Source organism: Panthera pardus, unplaced genomic scaffold (assembly GCF_024362965.1).
Source record: "Panthera pardus isolate Hobbes unplaced genomic scaffold, ASM2436296v1 HiC_scaffold_27, whole genome shotgun sequence".
NCBI lineage: Eukaryota > Metazoa > Chordata > Mammalia > Carnivora > Felidae > Panthera > Panthera pardus.
The window spans coordinates 81,804,768-81,822,074 of record NW_026526843.1 but is presented as its reverse complement, the minus strand read 5'-3'; the positions used below and the strand labels follow the sequence as shown (position 1 = coordinate 81,822,074).

At 39.3% G+C, this 17,307-nt stretch overlaps 1 protein-coding gene across 1 annotated transcript in view; it reads right to left on the bottom strand.

Annotated features, from left to right (window-relative positions):
* DGKK (diacylglycerol kinase kappa) overlaps positions 1–17,307 on the bottom strand; it is a 181,007-nt gene that overhangs the window by 15,816 nt on the left and 147,884 nt on the right. Inside the window, exons 15-18 of the mRNA XM_019417507.2 lie at positions 5,543–5,762; positions 3,798–3,902; positions 3,263–3,359; positions 1,623–1,730 (exon numbers count right to left, since the gene is read on the bottom strand). Of these exons, the coding sequence (XP_019273052.2) occupies positions 1,623–1,730; positions 3,263–3,359; positions 3,798–3,902; positions 5,543–5,762 (530 nt within the window). The remainder of the gene's footprint in view (positions 1–1,622; positions 1,731–3,262; positions 3,360–3,797; positions 3,903–5,542; positions 5,763–17,307) is intronic.

Below are 17,307 nucleotides of genomic sequence, written 5' to 3'. Positions count from 1 at the left end.
GTGGTCCATAAAAGAAAAAACTTGATCAGTTGGAACTCATCAAATTGTAAAGTTTTGTATTTCAAACGATACTACTGAGAAAATTAAAAGATAAACAACAAAAAAAGACAAGCAACAGAATTAAATCTTGCCATTTGCAACCACATGGATGGACTCAGAGGGTATTATGCTAAGTGAAATAAGTCAGACGGAGAAAGACAAATACTGTATAATTTCACTTGTATGTGGAATATAAAAACAAAATAGGGGTGCTTGGGTGGCTCATTGGTTAAGTTTCTGACTTCAGCTTGGGTAATGATCTCATGGTTTGTAGGTTCAAGCCCTACATCAGGTTCTGCACTGACAGCTCAGAGCCTGGAGTCTGCTTCAGATTCTGTGTCTCCTTCTCTCTCTGCCTCTTCCTGGCTTTTGCTTTCTCTCTTTCTCAAAAATAAATAAATAAATATTTAAAAAATAAAAACAAAACAAAGCCAAAAAAGGTTCACAAATACAGAACATAAACTGGTGGTTTACAGAGGCAGATGTGGGTGGGAAGATGAGCAAAACAGATAAAGGGGATTAAGAGGTACAAACTTCTAGTTATAAAACAAATAAGTCACAGAGATGAAATGTACAACATAGGGAATAGAGTCAGTAATATTTTAATAACATTGTGTGGTGACAAATGGTAACTACATTTATCCTGGTGAGCATTGAGCAAATGTATAGAATTGTTGACTCAATATGTTGTACACCTGAAACTAATATAACATTGCATGTCAATTATATTTCAATAATTAAAAAAGAAATATATAAAGTAGAAATCAAAATTACCCTGCAACTGAATCTCTATGAAATAATCACTGGTAACATTGTCTTATAATTATAAATCTTTTCCTATATACATCTATGCATACCTATTTAAAAATGTTTACTATAAAATGAGTCATAAAAAAGACAAGCAACTGGAAAACACTATTTGCAAAGCACGTATCTGATAAAGTACTTGTTCCTCAGCCCATGTCTGCTCTGAGAAAGAGGTTCTGGTAGCAGATGGCAGGGGTGGTGGAAGGAGGCATGCTTTTTTTTTTACTTGAGGTTTCAATTTACAAGAACTCTGAGGCTGCATTTAGGTATGTCTGTAGTACAAAAGTACCAAAAGGTGTCAAGTAAGCTAACACCAGATAAGGTAAAATCAGTGGGTCCAGGGGGACCAGATTAGGGACACCAAGAACTAGTAGGGAAATCTTTGATAATTTGCAGCCTTGCCAAACTGCAAGCCACTTAAGCCACTCCTAGGACCTGGTCAAGCTCTCACATACAGAGCAAAGGTAGGAAATTTGCTGAATAGTCAATGTAATCTGTTTTCAATAATAGTAACACCATGAGCTGTGTTACAAAGCAATCTATAGGTCTAAACTCTGTAGGCAGCTCCAAGTTCAGGATACCAGTGCAGAGTCATCACAAACCAGGTCAACATTTGGAGCAAGCCATCACACTAGGCCAACGTTGGGACCAATGTGTTTTACTTCCAAAGAACCTCTTTCTTTCTCTTTCTTGCCTGGAAGTTAGGGGATGTAGGAGGATATGTGTATATTATGATTGTGTGTTTGGATATAGGGAGGGGAGTTTCTTTTCCTTACTTGTATTGTCCTGGGTGTTCATCTCTTCTGGTGTTGAATTCCAGAGAAATTTTAGCATCCAGTCCAATTCCAAAATAGTTGTTCATGACACACCTTTCTTTGAAGCGTCTTAAATTCACCAACGGGAAGAAGAGGACAGACATAGGTGCAGGAAAGAAGTGCCATTATCATTAGGCTGGAGGCTTCATCTATATAACTGAAAACCACTGAGGGAGGCCTCCCTTACATTGGGCACAAGACTTTATGCTCTTGACAGGCATATACAAATACCCTATTATGTTAACAATTAGCTTGTTAGCTTTAAGAGAGGGAACCCAGCAGTTGGGAGGATTCAGTGGGATTGAAACTCATAATAAAGAAATCATCCTTGGAGGCCCTTAGATATGAGTGGCCAATATTTTCTTCACATATAATAAAGGGAAATAGTCATTGACTTATTCCCATAAAGAATAAGTATCTCAGATAAAAATGTATGATGAAAGTAAAGTCTGTACTACCGTTTTCAGAGATGTCTGAACTCCTTTGTACCACTTTCACATCAAAGGTCAAAGTGACCACACATTTGAGGGAAAAGACTGATGAAAGAGGGTAGATATATATACAACCAAAGCCAACCAGTTTCTTGATTCTTCTGCAACCACCTTGGGTGTCAACATCAAAACCAGTAGTGTGCTAAAGCCAGTTAGTACCAGCTCATATAAGCTGATTATGCCTATTATGTCCCAACTCTGCATTCAATGGAATTATATCAGTAGCTTGAAATAGGCCATGGTGGGAGGGTTTGCACCAGGAATAAATCAGGATTTTCCCCCCAGAGAGCTAGTTGTTAAACATTTGGCAGCATACAACTGATCAAAGCTCATAAGGTAGGTACATGAGACCTCAGACATGAGCATAAGCCAATAATGAAATAGAGGGGAGTGGGGGTTGGAGATAGGAATAAATGAGAAGCTGCAGTTAAATAACTGCCAACTGTGTCCTTCTTTTGAGCAACTGAAAATGAATACAGTTTAGTTACTCATAGATACATTTTTATTTGATACTAAACTGACCCCACATCTCTCACATGAGATTTGCCTCTCTCAGCTGCAGTCCAGAGATTGGAGTTTCTTCAAGTGATGTCCAAACTGTTCTTAGTGAAACTCAAAATGAGTAAATGTGGTGGAACTTGGCTCCTGGGAATATTTTAAAGAGGTAGGGCTAGTGATACAGATGTTTTTAGATTTCCTATCTAGTCCCCTAAATGATCACTTATTTTTTAGTGTTTCCAATTATTTATTGTTAAAGGCAACAATGGAAAAACAGGTCCTTTGCAATAACAACAGCTAATATTTATCAAGTATTTACAATAAGAATAACAATAATTATGTTAACACATATAGTACTTAACTGTGGATGCTAAGCACTGTTCAATGCAAGTACTGTGTGTATATAAACTGAATAAACACAAGAAGCTTATGTGGCTAGTTCTACAATTATCTTACATCTTTACATGAGAAAATTGAGGTTCAGATTGGTTGAATTACTTGTGTAAGGTCACACAACTAGTAAGTAGAGTCAGGATTTGACTCAATATCCTTAGGCTACTCTTAATCAGAGAAAGGAAAAGTCATAAAATGGTGGTAGGGCTAAATACTTACATAGTTTCAGGTGTGAAATATAAGTGCTCCAAATTAAGGTTGTCTAGGTCTTCACTTTTGAGAGAAGATATAGAAGACAAAGTGCCACGATGGGAACCTAGACACAAAAGATGTCACCTTGGTGTCAGATACAAACAAGAAAGCCCTTCCCCCCACTTGCATTTCACCCTATTTTCTCTGTGGAACCATGGTCAAACTCAATGACTTTCTCTTAGATTATAATCAAGGTTCTCATTCCAAAGAGGGATCATCTTAGATGGACAGGGACTTCCTCTGAGAGAACAGTAAGGTTGGGTTGCTTGCTTCAAATCTTGGGTTTCATCAGGCCAGCCTTTTCAAAGTACCTAATGAGGTCATTACTTCTGGACATTGGCATGGGATCTTATACTGTGAAGTTTCTAGGACATAGGGAGAGATATCTACTGCAGAGTAGGATTATGGCTAAAGAAAGATGCATGAAAACACATCTTAATTCCATGGGAACTAGAAAACAGTGATAAAGGATAGAATAAGAGAAGGAGAGAAAGATCCTTACGGTGTCTTGGGTTCATCTGGCTAATGTCTTTTAAGTCATCTTCCAGGAAGAAAGTTGAAGTAAAGTTCTTAACCGATATTGTCTGACGGCTTTGCTCATCAAGAACTACAGAGAAAATGTGGAAGGAGAAAAGGAAGGAAGGAGAGAAGGAGGAAGCAAGGTAGGAAGGAAAGATGAGAGGGAGGGAGAGAACAAGGTAGGAAGGGAGGGAGAGAACAAGGTAGGAAAGGAGGGAAAGAGAAAAGGAGAGAACGAGGGAGGGAGAGAAGGAGAGAAGGAGGGAAGGAAGGAGGAAGAAATAAAGGAAGGAGGATTGGTCACATTTGTTGAACTTTTCTTAAGCATCTCTTTCGTTTAGTTAATGCCAGTAGAGACCCCCATCTGACCATCTCCTTACCTCCATAATGCTGTTTGTAGTCTTAGCTTTCTTACAGTGTTGCCCCCATGTCTCTTCATATCCATACTTGAGCTTTCTCTATTTTACTGGTTACTCTTTTTTCTGTCACTCAGTAAATGTGGTGTGAGTAGAAGCTCAGAGCCAGGGGGAGAGGGAGAAAGGTGGAAAACCCTCTGCTCTTCTACCTCCATTATCATCTTTGTTAATACATTTACTCACAGGACTGTTTTCCAGACTTGAGCCTCTAGGACCATGCCATTCTTTCATCCAAATGTTTCGCCCATTCCAAGAATATTTGAGAAGCCTCCTTCCTTTCACCAGCGTATATGTTGTATGGCTCAGATGCTCAGCGTGTGCCAAACCTCATAGGTTCAATCCCTATTCTACTAGATGTGCCTTTCTCTGTCCCATGGCCACAAGCTGCACCTCTAAATCTGACTTATACGTTCATGGAGGAGACTGAGAGTTAGTTGTGATAAGATTATGGGTACATCCCCACTTGGAAACTTAATTACAGAAATAGAGGCAAACAAGCTGTTTACTGCATTCCCAGTGCATAATGGAGATTTTCCTTCTTTTTTGGAAACTTGCTGAGGCTGTAACTAAAGGAACCAAGGCAGGAGAAAGTGCCATGGCTAAAAGTCAGAGGCCATCCAAGGGACTTCCTTGCTACGTGGACTTCTCAACTCCACCAGTTCAAGAACACATGGTCTTATACCATTTTATGATATGTTTTTCAAGGAAGCATTGTGGGTAGAAGTGGGAGCCAAAATGTTAAATTTTGGAGGAAGAAGTTGGAGGAGTTTAAAGAGTTTTCATACTGAGTTGGAAGCTTACAGATGTCATGAGTTGTGGGAAATGGCAGTCAATGCCAGAGATCCCAGGACCACTCTCAGGGCCCTTGTGCCTGATTAATACTATATAAGACATGCAGAGATGAACATTATTTTCTTTTTAAAATAGTCACAGGCTTGTGGGTTGGAAAGAAACATGAATAGGTGGAAAAAAACTCCATGGCTGGTGGTGGAAGCTGACAGAGCTTTGAGCCAGACCTCTTGGGAACTGTAATTGTTTAGGATGAGTGTTAGTTCCAAAAATAAATGTGTTGCAAGGATTGAGTGTCTGGGAGGTAGGAGGAGCCAAAGAGACAGCTTATTAGGACTGAGGTTTTTCAAATTATCAGTCTGAAGACTGACTTTGAATACTATATGAATACAGGATCTAGTCAAGTTTTGGCAGTGGAGTCAAATAGCAGTCCCAGAGTGCCCAGAGTGAGGGAAACCAGTAAACCATCCACTGGAACCTTCTTTTTCCTTTACCTCAATTGCCACAACTCTGGGACCCTTACCTTGTTCAACTTGGAATATGATGAGCTTCAAGGATTTCTGGAGATTCTGGGCCTTTGTGGCCAGCTCCAACTTGCACTTGGCTATGTGGTCTATTTGAGGGATGAAGGTCTTTCCATCTGCCTTTCCACTGTCTGCGCATACTGTAGCACTTCTCTCAACTGCTGCTTCCTCAGCCAGGACATCAATCAGGACACTGAGCTTGTCATACATTATGTCGCTCTGTGTAACAATGAAGGGGACAGGGCATTGTTATGAGAGGTTAGTGCTTGAAAGGACAGAATAAGGAACTGGGTGGTATGTGAGAGGTGGGGAGAGGTAGTAGTTGGCCAGGAACTCTGAGCATAGAAAGTTGAATGTGAGGAGAGAAAAGTTTGGGGAAAGAAGTACTTGGTAGATGTGATGAGATAGCCAAAGGGTGCTAGGGTATCAAACAGATATCGTTTGCTTCTGAGCAGTTACAGGCATCAATGTATATTGCCAAGTTTTTCTCATGTCAGATTGGCCTGTAAAATGATATGTAATGTGGCAAACTTGAGGAAAGAGAAAAATTACTGGATTGGCGTTTCTATGGGCATGCTCCTATGGATGTGGGTGTACCTCTGCATGGGTGCCTAGTGTCTTCCTTGGTATATGCATATGTTTGGGGACTGCATTCAGTGATTATGGCTTGATTTCCAGCTCCATCCCTTAATAGTTTGTGACCTGAGGCAAGTTACTTAACCTCTATGTGCTTTTATATTCTAGGGCAGTTGTGAAGATTACATAAATTAATGCATTAAAAATCCTTAAACATTTCCTGGCATAGTGTAAGTGTTATATAAGTTAACTATTGGTGCTGTTGTTATTATAGAGAGGCTGTTATACAGAGGTTATTATATAGAGGTTATTATAGAGGTTAATGTGGGTGTATTTCTAGCATGTATTTGTACATATTTTCATGTATGTTCTAGTATACAACCATGTGCATACATGCTTGGTGTACACTTGTGTCTATGTGTAAGCAGATGCTTGGCATATGCTTAGGTACATGGTACATGTATTAGCATGCATAATGCCACTCTTCATTTGGTGAGATGGAAGTTTGATGAGGTCAGACTTCTCCCATAATGGAGGCATACCAGCCTCTTCTCGTTCCCTTTCTTTTACAATACCCAGTGAAAGGCACATTTCCTTTTCTTAAGTTTATTTATTTATTTTGAGAGAGAGAGCACAAGGGAGAGGAGAGAGAGAGGGAGAGGATCCCAAGCAGACTCCACACTCAGAGCACCATACGGGGCTTGAACTCACAAACCTGTGAGCTCATGACTTGAGCTGAAATCTAGAGTTGGACACTTAATTGACTGAGCCACTCAGGTGCCCTCACATTTGCTTTTAATTAAAAAGGGGGCCCTGGGACTTCCAGGGAGATGGCAGAGTAGGAGGATCCTAAGATCACCTCATCCCATGGATACACCTACATAACAGCCACATCAGTGTAAATAATGCAGAAGATGACCCAAAGACCAGCAGAACAGATTATCCACAGCTAATCACAGAGAAGAGGCCACATTGACAGTTGGAGAAAGGGCAGAGACATGGTTGGGAACCAAAATGACCTGTGAGACTGTACACAGGGTGGAAGGACACCAAAGGTACAGAGAAGGGAGAGAAGACACCACACAAGGCACCCCAGGTACAGGGGACACACACTGAGAAGACAAACCCCCATAACATTTGGCTTTGAAAACCAGAGGGGCTTTGTGAGTTCCTATAATCAGTGGGGCTCAACACCAGGAACTTTAAAAATCAGTGGGCTCAGTTATGGGAGAGCTGGAAGGTGAGAGGAAACTGAGTTTCTACCCTTAAAGACACAACAAAACAACCCCACTGAGATACAACATAGAAGCAGCAGTTTGATAAACACTTGGGGACATATGGGAAGGAGACTTATTTACTAATCTCAGAATGTGTGCTGGAAGGACAGGGATCCTTAGGAGACTTCTCCAAGAATAAAAGAGCTGGCAGGTGCCATTTCCTTCCCCTGCTCCCAGCCTAGAAACACAGACACCTGTGGGAACCAAGAGGAACACTTTCCACCTAGCTTGCTAACAGCACACCCCACCCCTGTGCACTTCTGTGGACCTGCCCCCTTCAACCCATCCTCAGCAGTTCTCCAAAGGAGCTACACGTCCCCTCCCACAGAGACCGGCACACACCTTGCTAATACCGGGCACCCCACTCCCTGAATTCTGTGGACCCACCCCATCAAACATGCCCTTGGCAGGAGTCCATCCAAAGTGAGGACACAAGCATGGCATTGTGCAAGCAGCCAGGACAAGGGCGAGCACCACTCCAAAGTGACTCCTGCTCTGGGGAGAGGGGAAGATAACCACACACATCAGTTCTACTGCAGCTCAAGCCGTGGGCTGGGGGCAGACATATGGTCTGACTGCAGGCCTCAACCACCAATGAAAGCTTCTCAGGGTACAACACAGGGAGAGTGCCCTGCCTACCAACAAAAGCCTCTCAGGGGGCAACACAAGGAGAGCATCCTGCAGTTTGGTCTCGGCAGATCTGACAAATGCCTGGTCTGACCCACCTCAAGCCTAATGTGGCTCCAAACTGGCCCATTAACCACACAAGGATGAAACACTACCCACAACAGGCAAAGAGAACCATTTCAGATGACTCGACTTAAGACAAAAACAGCTCAGCCACAAGACCAGGGTACACACAACACACAGGAGACACTCTTGAAGTGCCGGGTTCTGGTAAGCAGAGGACACTGCACTGCAGGGCCTCTTTTTTTTTTTTTTTTTTTTTTAAATAAGGCTACTGCTTTCAAGAACAGGAGGCATAGCTGACTTTTCTAACACATAGAAACAAGTATAAAGAGTTATAAAAAAATGACACAGAGGAATGTGTCCCAAATTAAAGAACAGGGCAAAATCACAGCAAGAGAGCTAAACAAAATGGATATAACTAATATGCTTGCTAGAGAATTTAAAGTAATGGCCATAAATATAGTCACTGAATTTGAGAAAAGAGTGGAGGACCTTAGTGAGACCCTCAACAAAGAAACAGAACACATAAATAGAACCAATCAGAGATGAAAAACTCAAAAATTGAAATTAAATATACAGAAGCCGAAGAACAGATGAGTGACCTGGAGGACAGAGTAATGAAAATCAAGCAGGGTGGACAAGAGAAAGAAAACAGAATAATAAAAAATGAGAATAGATTAAGGGAGCTCAGTGACACCATCGAGCATAACACCATCCACATTGTGGGGATCCTAGAGGGAGAAGAGAGAGAAAAGATTGCAGAATATTTATTTGAAGAAATAATAGCTGAAAATATTCCCTAATCTAAGGAAAGAAATATCCAGATCCAGGAAGCGCAGAGATTCCCTGACAAAATCAACCCAAGGAGGTCCATACCAAGACACATGGTAATTAAAATGGCAAAAAATAGTGATAAAGAGAGAATTTTAAAAGCAGCAGGAGAAAAAGAGATAGCTCCTTACAAGAAAAACCACAAAAGGCTATCAGCTGATTTTTCAGCAGAAACTTTGCAGGCCAGAAGGGGTGGCATAATATATTCAAAGTGCTGAAAGAAAAAAACTTGCAGCCAAGAATACTCGATCCAGCAAGGCTATAGTTCAGAATAGAAGGAAAGATTGCTTCCCAAACAAAAGTTAAAGGAATTCATCACTACTAAACCAACCTTACAATAAATGTTAAAGGAGATTCTTTGAGTGGAAAGAAAAACCATAGGCAGAAGTAAGACAAGTAGGAAGCACAAAAGCAGTAAAATTAAGTATATCTATAAAATCAGTTAAGGGAGTCACAAAATAAAACAATGACACCATATACCTAAAACGTGGAGTTGGAAAGAGGTAAAAATTTAGTGCTTTTAGAATGGGTTCAAACTTAAATGGCCATCAACTTAATATAGACTGCTATATGCAGAAGATGTTATATCCAAACCTAATGGTAACCACAAATAAAACTAGTAGTGGATATCCAAAAAAATAAAGAAAAGGGAATTCAAGTATGTCACTAAAGAAAGCCAGCAAGCCATGAGAGAAGAGAGCAAGAGAAGTAAGGAACACAGAAGAACTACAAAAACAATCATGAAACAAATAACAAAATAGTAATATGTACATACTTTTCAATAATTACTTTGAATGTAAATGGACTCAAAAGTCATAGGGTGATATAATGGCTAAAAAAGTAACACCCATCTATACACTGGGGTGCCTGGGTGGCTCAGTTGGTTAAGCATCCGACTACTGCTTTTGGTTCAGGTCAAGATCTCATGGTTCATGAGTTTGAATCCCGCATTGAGCTCTGTGCTGACAGTGCAGAGGCTTCTTGGATTCTTTCTCTCCCCTCTCTCTCTGTCCCTACCACACTCATGCTCTCTCTCAAATAAACTTAAAAATTTATACAGAAAAAAGACCATCTATATGTTGCATACAAGAGATCATTTCAGACCTATAGACACATGCAGATTGAAAGTTAAGGGATAGAAAAAACATTTATCATGCCAATAGAAGTGAAAAGAAATCTAGGGTAGCAATTCTTATATCAGACAAAATAGACTTTAAAACAAAGACCCTAACAAGTGCCAAAGAAAGACACTATATAATCATAAAGGGACCAATCCAACGGGAAGATATAATTATAAATATTTATGCACCCAACATGGATACATCCAAATACATAAAGCAGCTATTAAAAACCATACAGGAAGTAACTGATAGTAATACAATAATATCAGGGGATTTTAACACATCACTGACATCAATGGGTTAGAAAATCAATGGGTTAGAAAATCAACAGAAAATCAACATCCAACAGAAAATCAATAAGGAAACTGTGGCTTTAAATGATACTGTTGACCAGATTGATCTAATAGATATATTGAGAATATTCTATCCTAAAACTGTGGAATACACACTCTCTTCAAGTGCACATGGAATAGTCTCTGGTTAGATCACATGTTTGGCCATAAAATAGTCTCAACAAATTAAAAAAGATTGAAGTCATATCATGCATCTTTTCTGATACAATGAAACTAGAAATCAACCACCAGACAAAATCAGGAAAGAAAACAAATACATGGAGGTTAAATAGCATGCTACTAAACATGAATAGGTCAACCAAAAATAAAAGGGAAACCAAAAAATATATGCAGACAAATGAAAATGAACACACAAAGTCCAAAATCTTTGTAATGCAGGAAAGTTGTTCTAAGAGGGAAATTAATAGTAATACAGGTCTACCTCAAGAAGCAAGAAAATTTTCAAATAAACAACCTAACCTTACACCTAAAGGAGATAGAAAAAGAAAAGAACAAAACCCCAAAACAATAGAAAAAAAAGAGGACTCAAATAAACAAAATCAGAAATGAAAGAAGAGAAATAAAAAATGATAACACAGAATGGTAAAAGATTATGAAAGAATATTATGAAAATTATATGCCAACAAATTGGACAACCTAGAAGAAATGGATAAATTTTTAGCAACAAGTCACTTCCCTTAACTGAATTAGGAAGAAATAGAAAATTTGAACAGACTGATTTCCAGCAATGAAATTGAATCAGCAATCAAAAAAACTCTGAATGGACAAAAGTCCAGAACCATCTGGATTCACAGGTGAATTCTACCAAATATTTACAGAAGAGGTAAAACCCATTCTTCTGAAACTATTCCAAAAAAACAAAAGAGCAAGGAAAGCTTCCAAATTCATTATATTAGGCCAGCATTACCATGATAACAAAACCAGATAAAAACAATACAAAAAAAAAAAAAAAGAAAACTATAGGCCAATATCTCTGATTAACATAGATGCAAATATCCTCAAGAAAACACTAGCAAATCAAATCCAACAATACATTAAAAAAATCATTAACCATGATCAAGTGGGATTAATTCCTGGGATGCAAGGTGGTTCAGTATTTGCAAATTTATCAGTGTGATACATCACATCAACCAGAGAAAGGATAAAGACCATGTGATTATTTCTACAGATGTAGAAATAGCATCTGACAAAGTAAAACGTCCATTTATGATAAAAATCCTCAGTAAAGTATGTTTAGAGGGAACATGCCTCAATATAATAAAGATCACATATGAAAGCCCACAGTGAACATCATAGTAAATGGTGAAAAACTGAGAGCTTTTCCCCTAAGATCAGGAACAAGACAAGGATGCCAACTGTTACCACTTTTATTCAACATTGTAGTGGAAATCCTAGCAACAGCAATCAGATAACAAAAATAAAAAGCATCCAAATTGGTAAGGAAGCAGTAAACTTTCACTATTTGCAGATGACATCATACTGTATATAGAAAACCCTAAAGACTCCACACACACACACACACACACACACACACACACACACAAACACCACTGCAGCTGATAAATGAATTCAGTAAAGACACAGGATACAGAATTTATATACAGAAAACTATACACTGATAATGAAGTAGCATAAAGAGAAATTAAGAAAACAATCCCTTTTACAACTGCACCAAAAATAATAAAATATCTCAGAATAAATTTAACCAAGGTGGTGAAAGATCTGTACCCTGAATACCAGAAAACACTGATGAAAGAAATTAAAGATGACACAAACAAATGGAATGATATTCCATGTTCATGGACTGGGAAAAAATTTTTTTTGTGAAAATGTCCATACTACCCAAAGCAATACACATTTAATGCAATACCTATCATATTATCAATAGCATCTTTTACAGAACTAGAACAAATAATCCTTAAATTTGCATGGAACCACAAAAGACCCCAAATAGTCAAAGCAATCTTGAGAAAGAAGAACAAAATAGGAGGTATTACAGTCCCAGATTTCAAGATGTACTACAAAGATGTACTTCAAGATGTAAGGTACTGGCACAAAAATAGGCACATAGATCAACAGAATAGAGAGCCCAGAAATAAACTTACAAACATAGCTCAACATAATAAAGGCCATTGGTGAAAAACCCATAGCTAATATCATCCTTATGGAGAAAAACTGAGAGCTTTTCCTCTATGGTTGGGAACATGACACGGATGTCCCATCTCACCACTTTTATTCAACACAGTACTGGAAGTCCTAGCCACAGCAAACAAACAACAAAAAGAAAAGGCATCCAAATCAGCAAGGAGGAAGTCAAACTTTCACTTTTTTTGCAGATGACATGATACTACATGTACATAGAAACCCAGAAAGTCTCCACCAAAAAATTGCTAGAACTGGTAAATGAACTCAGTAAAGTCTCAGGATACAAAATCAATGTATAGAAATTTGTTGCATTTCTATGGACCAATAATGAAGTAGCAGAAAAAGAAATTAAGAAAACATTCCCACTTACAATTGCAACCAAAATATTAAGATACCTAGGAATAAATCCAGCCAAGGAGGTAAAAGACCTGTACTCTGAAAACTGTAAAACACTGATGAAAGAAACTGAAGATGATACAAAGAAATGGAAAGACATTCCATGCTCATGGTATGGAAGAACAAATATTATTAAAATGTCTATACTACCCAAAGCAATCTACACATTTAATACAATCCCTATCAAAATGCCACCAGCATTTTTCACAAAACTAGAAGAAACAATCCTAAAATTTATATGGAACCACAAAAGACCCTGAATAGACAAAGCAGTCTTGAAAAAGAAAAGTGAAGCTGGACGCATCAAAATTCCAGACTTCAAGTTATATTACAAAGCTGTAGTGATCAAAACAGTATGGTACTGGCACAAAAAAATAGGCACAGAGATTAATAGAACAGAATAGAAAACCTAGAAATAAATCCATAATTATATGGTCAATTAATCTTCGACAAAGCAGGAAAGAATATCCACTGGGGAAAAGACAGTTCCTTAAACAAATAGTGTTAGGAAAACTGGACAGCAACATGCAAAAGAAAGAAACTGGATCACTTTCTTACACCATACACACACACACACACACACACAAAAACTCAAAATGGATTAAAGACCTAAATGTGAGACATGAAACCATAAAAATCCTAGAAGAGAGCACAGGCAGTAACTTCTCTGACATCAACCATAGCAACTTTTTCTAGATAGGTTCCCTTAGGCAAGGGAAAAAAAACAAAAATAAAATATTCTGACTATATCAAAATAAAAAGCTTCTGCACAGAGAAGGAAATAATCAACAAAACTAAAAGGCAACCTATGGAATGGGAGAAAATATTTGCAAATGACATATCCAATAAAAAGTTAGTATCCAAAATATATAAAGAACTTATCAAACTCAACACCCAAAAAACAACCCAATTAAAAAATGGGCAGAAAGCATGGACAGACATTTCTCCAAAGAAGACATCTAGATGGCCGACAGACACATGAAAAGATGCTCAACATCACTAAGCATCAGGGAAATGGAAATCAAAACATCAATGAGATATCACCTCACAACTGTCAGAATGGCAAACATCAGAAACACAAGAAAAAAGTGTTGGCAAGGACGTGGAGAAAATGGAACCATCGTTCACTGTTGGTGAGAATGCAAACTGGTGGAGCAATTGAAACAGTATGGAAACACCTCAAAACATTAAAATAGAATTACCATGAGATCCAGTAATTCCATTACTGGCTATTTACCCAAAGAAAATGAAAACACTAATTCAAAAAGATACATGTAACCGTATATTTATTGTAGCATTATTTACAATAGCCAAGCTATGGAAGCAGCCCAAGTGTCCATCGACTGATGAATGGATAAAGAAGTGGTATAGGAGGGGCCAAAATGGTGGAACAGCATGGAAGTTTTTTGTATCTTTTGTCCCTGAAATGCAGCCAGATCAACACTAAACTATCCTACACATGAAGAAAACTGATTTGAGGATTAACACAACAATCTACACAACCTGAACTACAGAACTTGGCAGGTACACAGTGCAGAGAGGTGAAGGAGGGGAGAGAGAAGCTGTGGAGGGCAGGGAGCTGTTTTTGCTTGCAGAGAGAGGACAGAGATGGGGGGAGAGTATGGGAAAACCAACCCCCACAAAAATAAGCTGGAGAGAAAGGGGAAAAGTGGAAATAGCCGCAGGTACTGAACAAAAAAGGGAGAAAGGAGAAAGGAGAGGGTTTAAATTCCATTAGGACTCTACAAACAGGGGAGCGCAGAGTCTGAAATTCCACAGCCTGGTACCTGGCGGTGCTCTGGTGGGAAGGGCGAATCCCTGGGAGCAGAGAGTGAGGTCCGAGGGGTCCTCAGGCCATATGGGGAGCAGCGGTTCCCCTGCTGGGACATTTGGTTGGTAGAGGCTGTGCAGTCACCCCACAGGCAAAGGTCCCAGCGGACCCTGGAGAACAACCACATTCACTGGTGTTGGAACAAGAATGTTAAGGGGGAATCCTGGCACTAGATGTGTGTTATGATTTTTCATAATCCCTGAAGTGCTGCTGCTACAAGATCATGTGAACTTTTCCTGGGGAGGGCTGGCACCTAACCACAGTCTCTGGGCATCGGCAGCAATGCAGTCTTGTGCATGTTCCTGGGGGTGGGCCAGCACCTGGCCATTGCTCAGCACGACCACCCCCAAAGGATCTGAGCGGGTCAAAGCTGAAGTACCTCAGAAGTGAGGAATTGGAAGGAGGGGCAGAAGTAGGGGGATCCAAAGTTCCCTCCTCTCTCAAACAAAGCAGTGTTGAATCCAAAGGACTTTGAACTCCAAGAATCTGGGAGGCAGGAAACAGTTGTGTCCAGGGACCCACCAAGACAACCTGATGGGCCATAAGTGGGGCTTCAGAGAATGGACAGCGGGCCCACAGTGGAGGCGGGACCCACCTCACCAAACCACACTCCTCCTCGCCTGTTAACTGCATATCTACTAGAGTGGGATTGACGCTGACAAACCAGACATCCCCTCCTCCAGACCAGCGCTATTGCATTGTCTGATGTAACTCTTGGACAATTCTTATTATATAGATATATTCTTCCTTCTTTTTTTCCTTCTTATCTCCTCCCTCCTCTAGTCTGGTTACTTTGGTTGTTGGTTTGTTTAAGCAGAAATATTTAATCTATTCTCTTGATACATGTTCTACACCTTCTTTATTTTCTTTTCTCTCTCTCTATTAAGCTGAATAGTTTCTCTGTCTGGTCAATTTTCTTTTCTTTTCTTTTTCCCTGCCTCCTTCTTTACTTTCCTTACTCTCTCTGAATTAAGCTGTAGAGTTTCTTTGGTCAATTTTCTTTTCTTTTCTTTTTCCCCACCTCCTTTATTTTCCTTTCACTCCCTCTGGATTAAGCCATACAGCTTCTCTGTCTGGTCAATGTTTATTTTTTATTTTTCCCCATCCCTGTCATTTCTCTCTTTGTATGGGATAAGTCCTCTTCCATCAGCACTGCCTCCACCCTGTTGTTTACTTGTAGCTGGTGTTTCTGGTTGTTTGTGGGGTTTTTTGGTTTGTTTGTGTGTGTGTGTATGTGTGTGTGTGTGTTTGTTTTGTGTCTTTGCTTTTTGTTTGTTTGTTTGCTTGCTTTCCTTTCCAGGTCTATTTCAATGAACAAATCAAAGCACACCTGGTGGAGGGTCCAAAACATCACTATGAGGAGGGAGATAAAGTAACCAAAGTCACATCAACAGAGAGCAAGTAACACTCTCCAAAAAAACACCTCCTGGAGGACCAGGCCTTGGACAGTGTGTGATCCCTCTTTAATATAGTAGTGCTCACAGGGCACATAACAAGTCTTTAAAATGCAGAAGGGACAGAAAACTAGCCAAGATGATGAAATGGAAGAATTCTCCCCAAAAGAAATACCAGGAAGAAATGACAGCTAAAGAATTGATCAAAACAGATATAAACGATATAACTGAACAAGAATTTAGAATAATAGTCATAAGATTAATTGCTGGGCTTGAAAAAAAAGCATAGAAGTTAGCAGAGAATCTATTGCTGCAGAGGTCAAGGAACTAAAAAATAGTCATGATGAATTCAAAAATGCTGTCAATGAGGTGCAAAATAAACTAGAGGTGGTGACAGCGAGTATTGAAGAGGCAGAGGGGAGATTAAGTGAAATAGAAGATAAAATTATGGAAAAAGATGAAGTTGAGAAAAAGAGAGAAAAAAATTCTGGACCACGAGGGGAGAATTAGAGAACTAAGTGATTCAATGAAATGGAACAATATTTGTATCATACGAGTTCCAGAAGAAGAAGATAGAGAGAAAGGGGCTGAAGATGTACTTGAACAAATCATAGCTGAAAACTTCCCCAATCTGGGGAATGAAAACAGACATTGAAATCAAGGAGGCGCAGAGAACTCCCTTCAGACGTAACTTGAATCGATCTTCTGCACAACATATCATAGTGAGACTGGCAAAATACAAAGATAAAGAGAGAATTCTGAAAGCAGCTAGGTATAAACGGGCCTTAACCTACAAGGGTAGATATGTAAGTGTAGTAACAGACCTACCTACTGAAACTTGGCAGGCCATAAAGGAGTGGCAGGAAATTTTCAATATGCTGAATAGGGAAAAATATGCAGCCAAGAATCCTTTATCCAGCAATCCTGTCATTAAGAATAGAAGGAGAGATAAAGGTTTTCCCAAACAAACAAAAAATTGAAGGAATTCATCACCACTAAACCAGCCCTACAAGAGATCCTAATGGGAACTCTGTGAGTGGAATGTTGCAAAGACCACAAAGTACCAGAGACATCACTACAAGCATGAAACCTACAGATAACCCAATGACTCTAAACCCATATTTTTCAATAATAACACTGAATATGAATG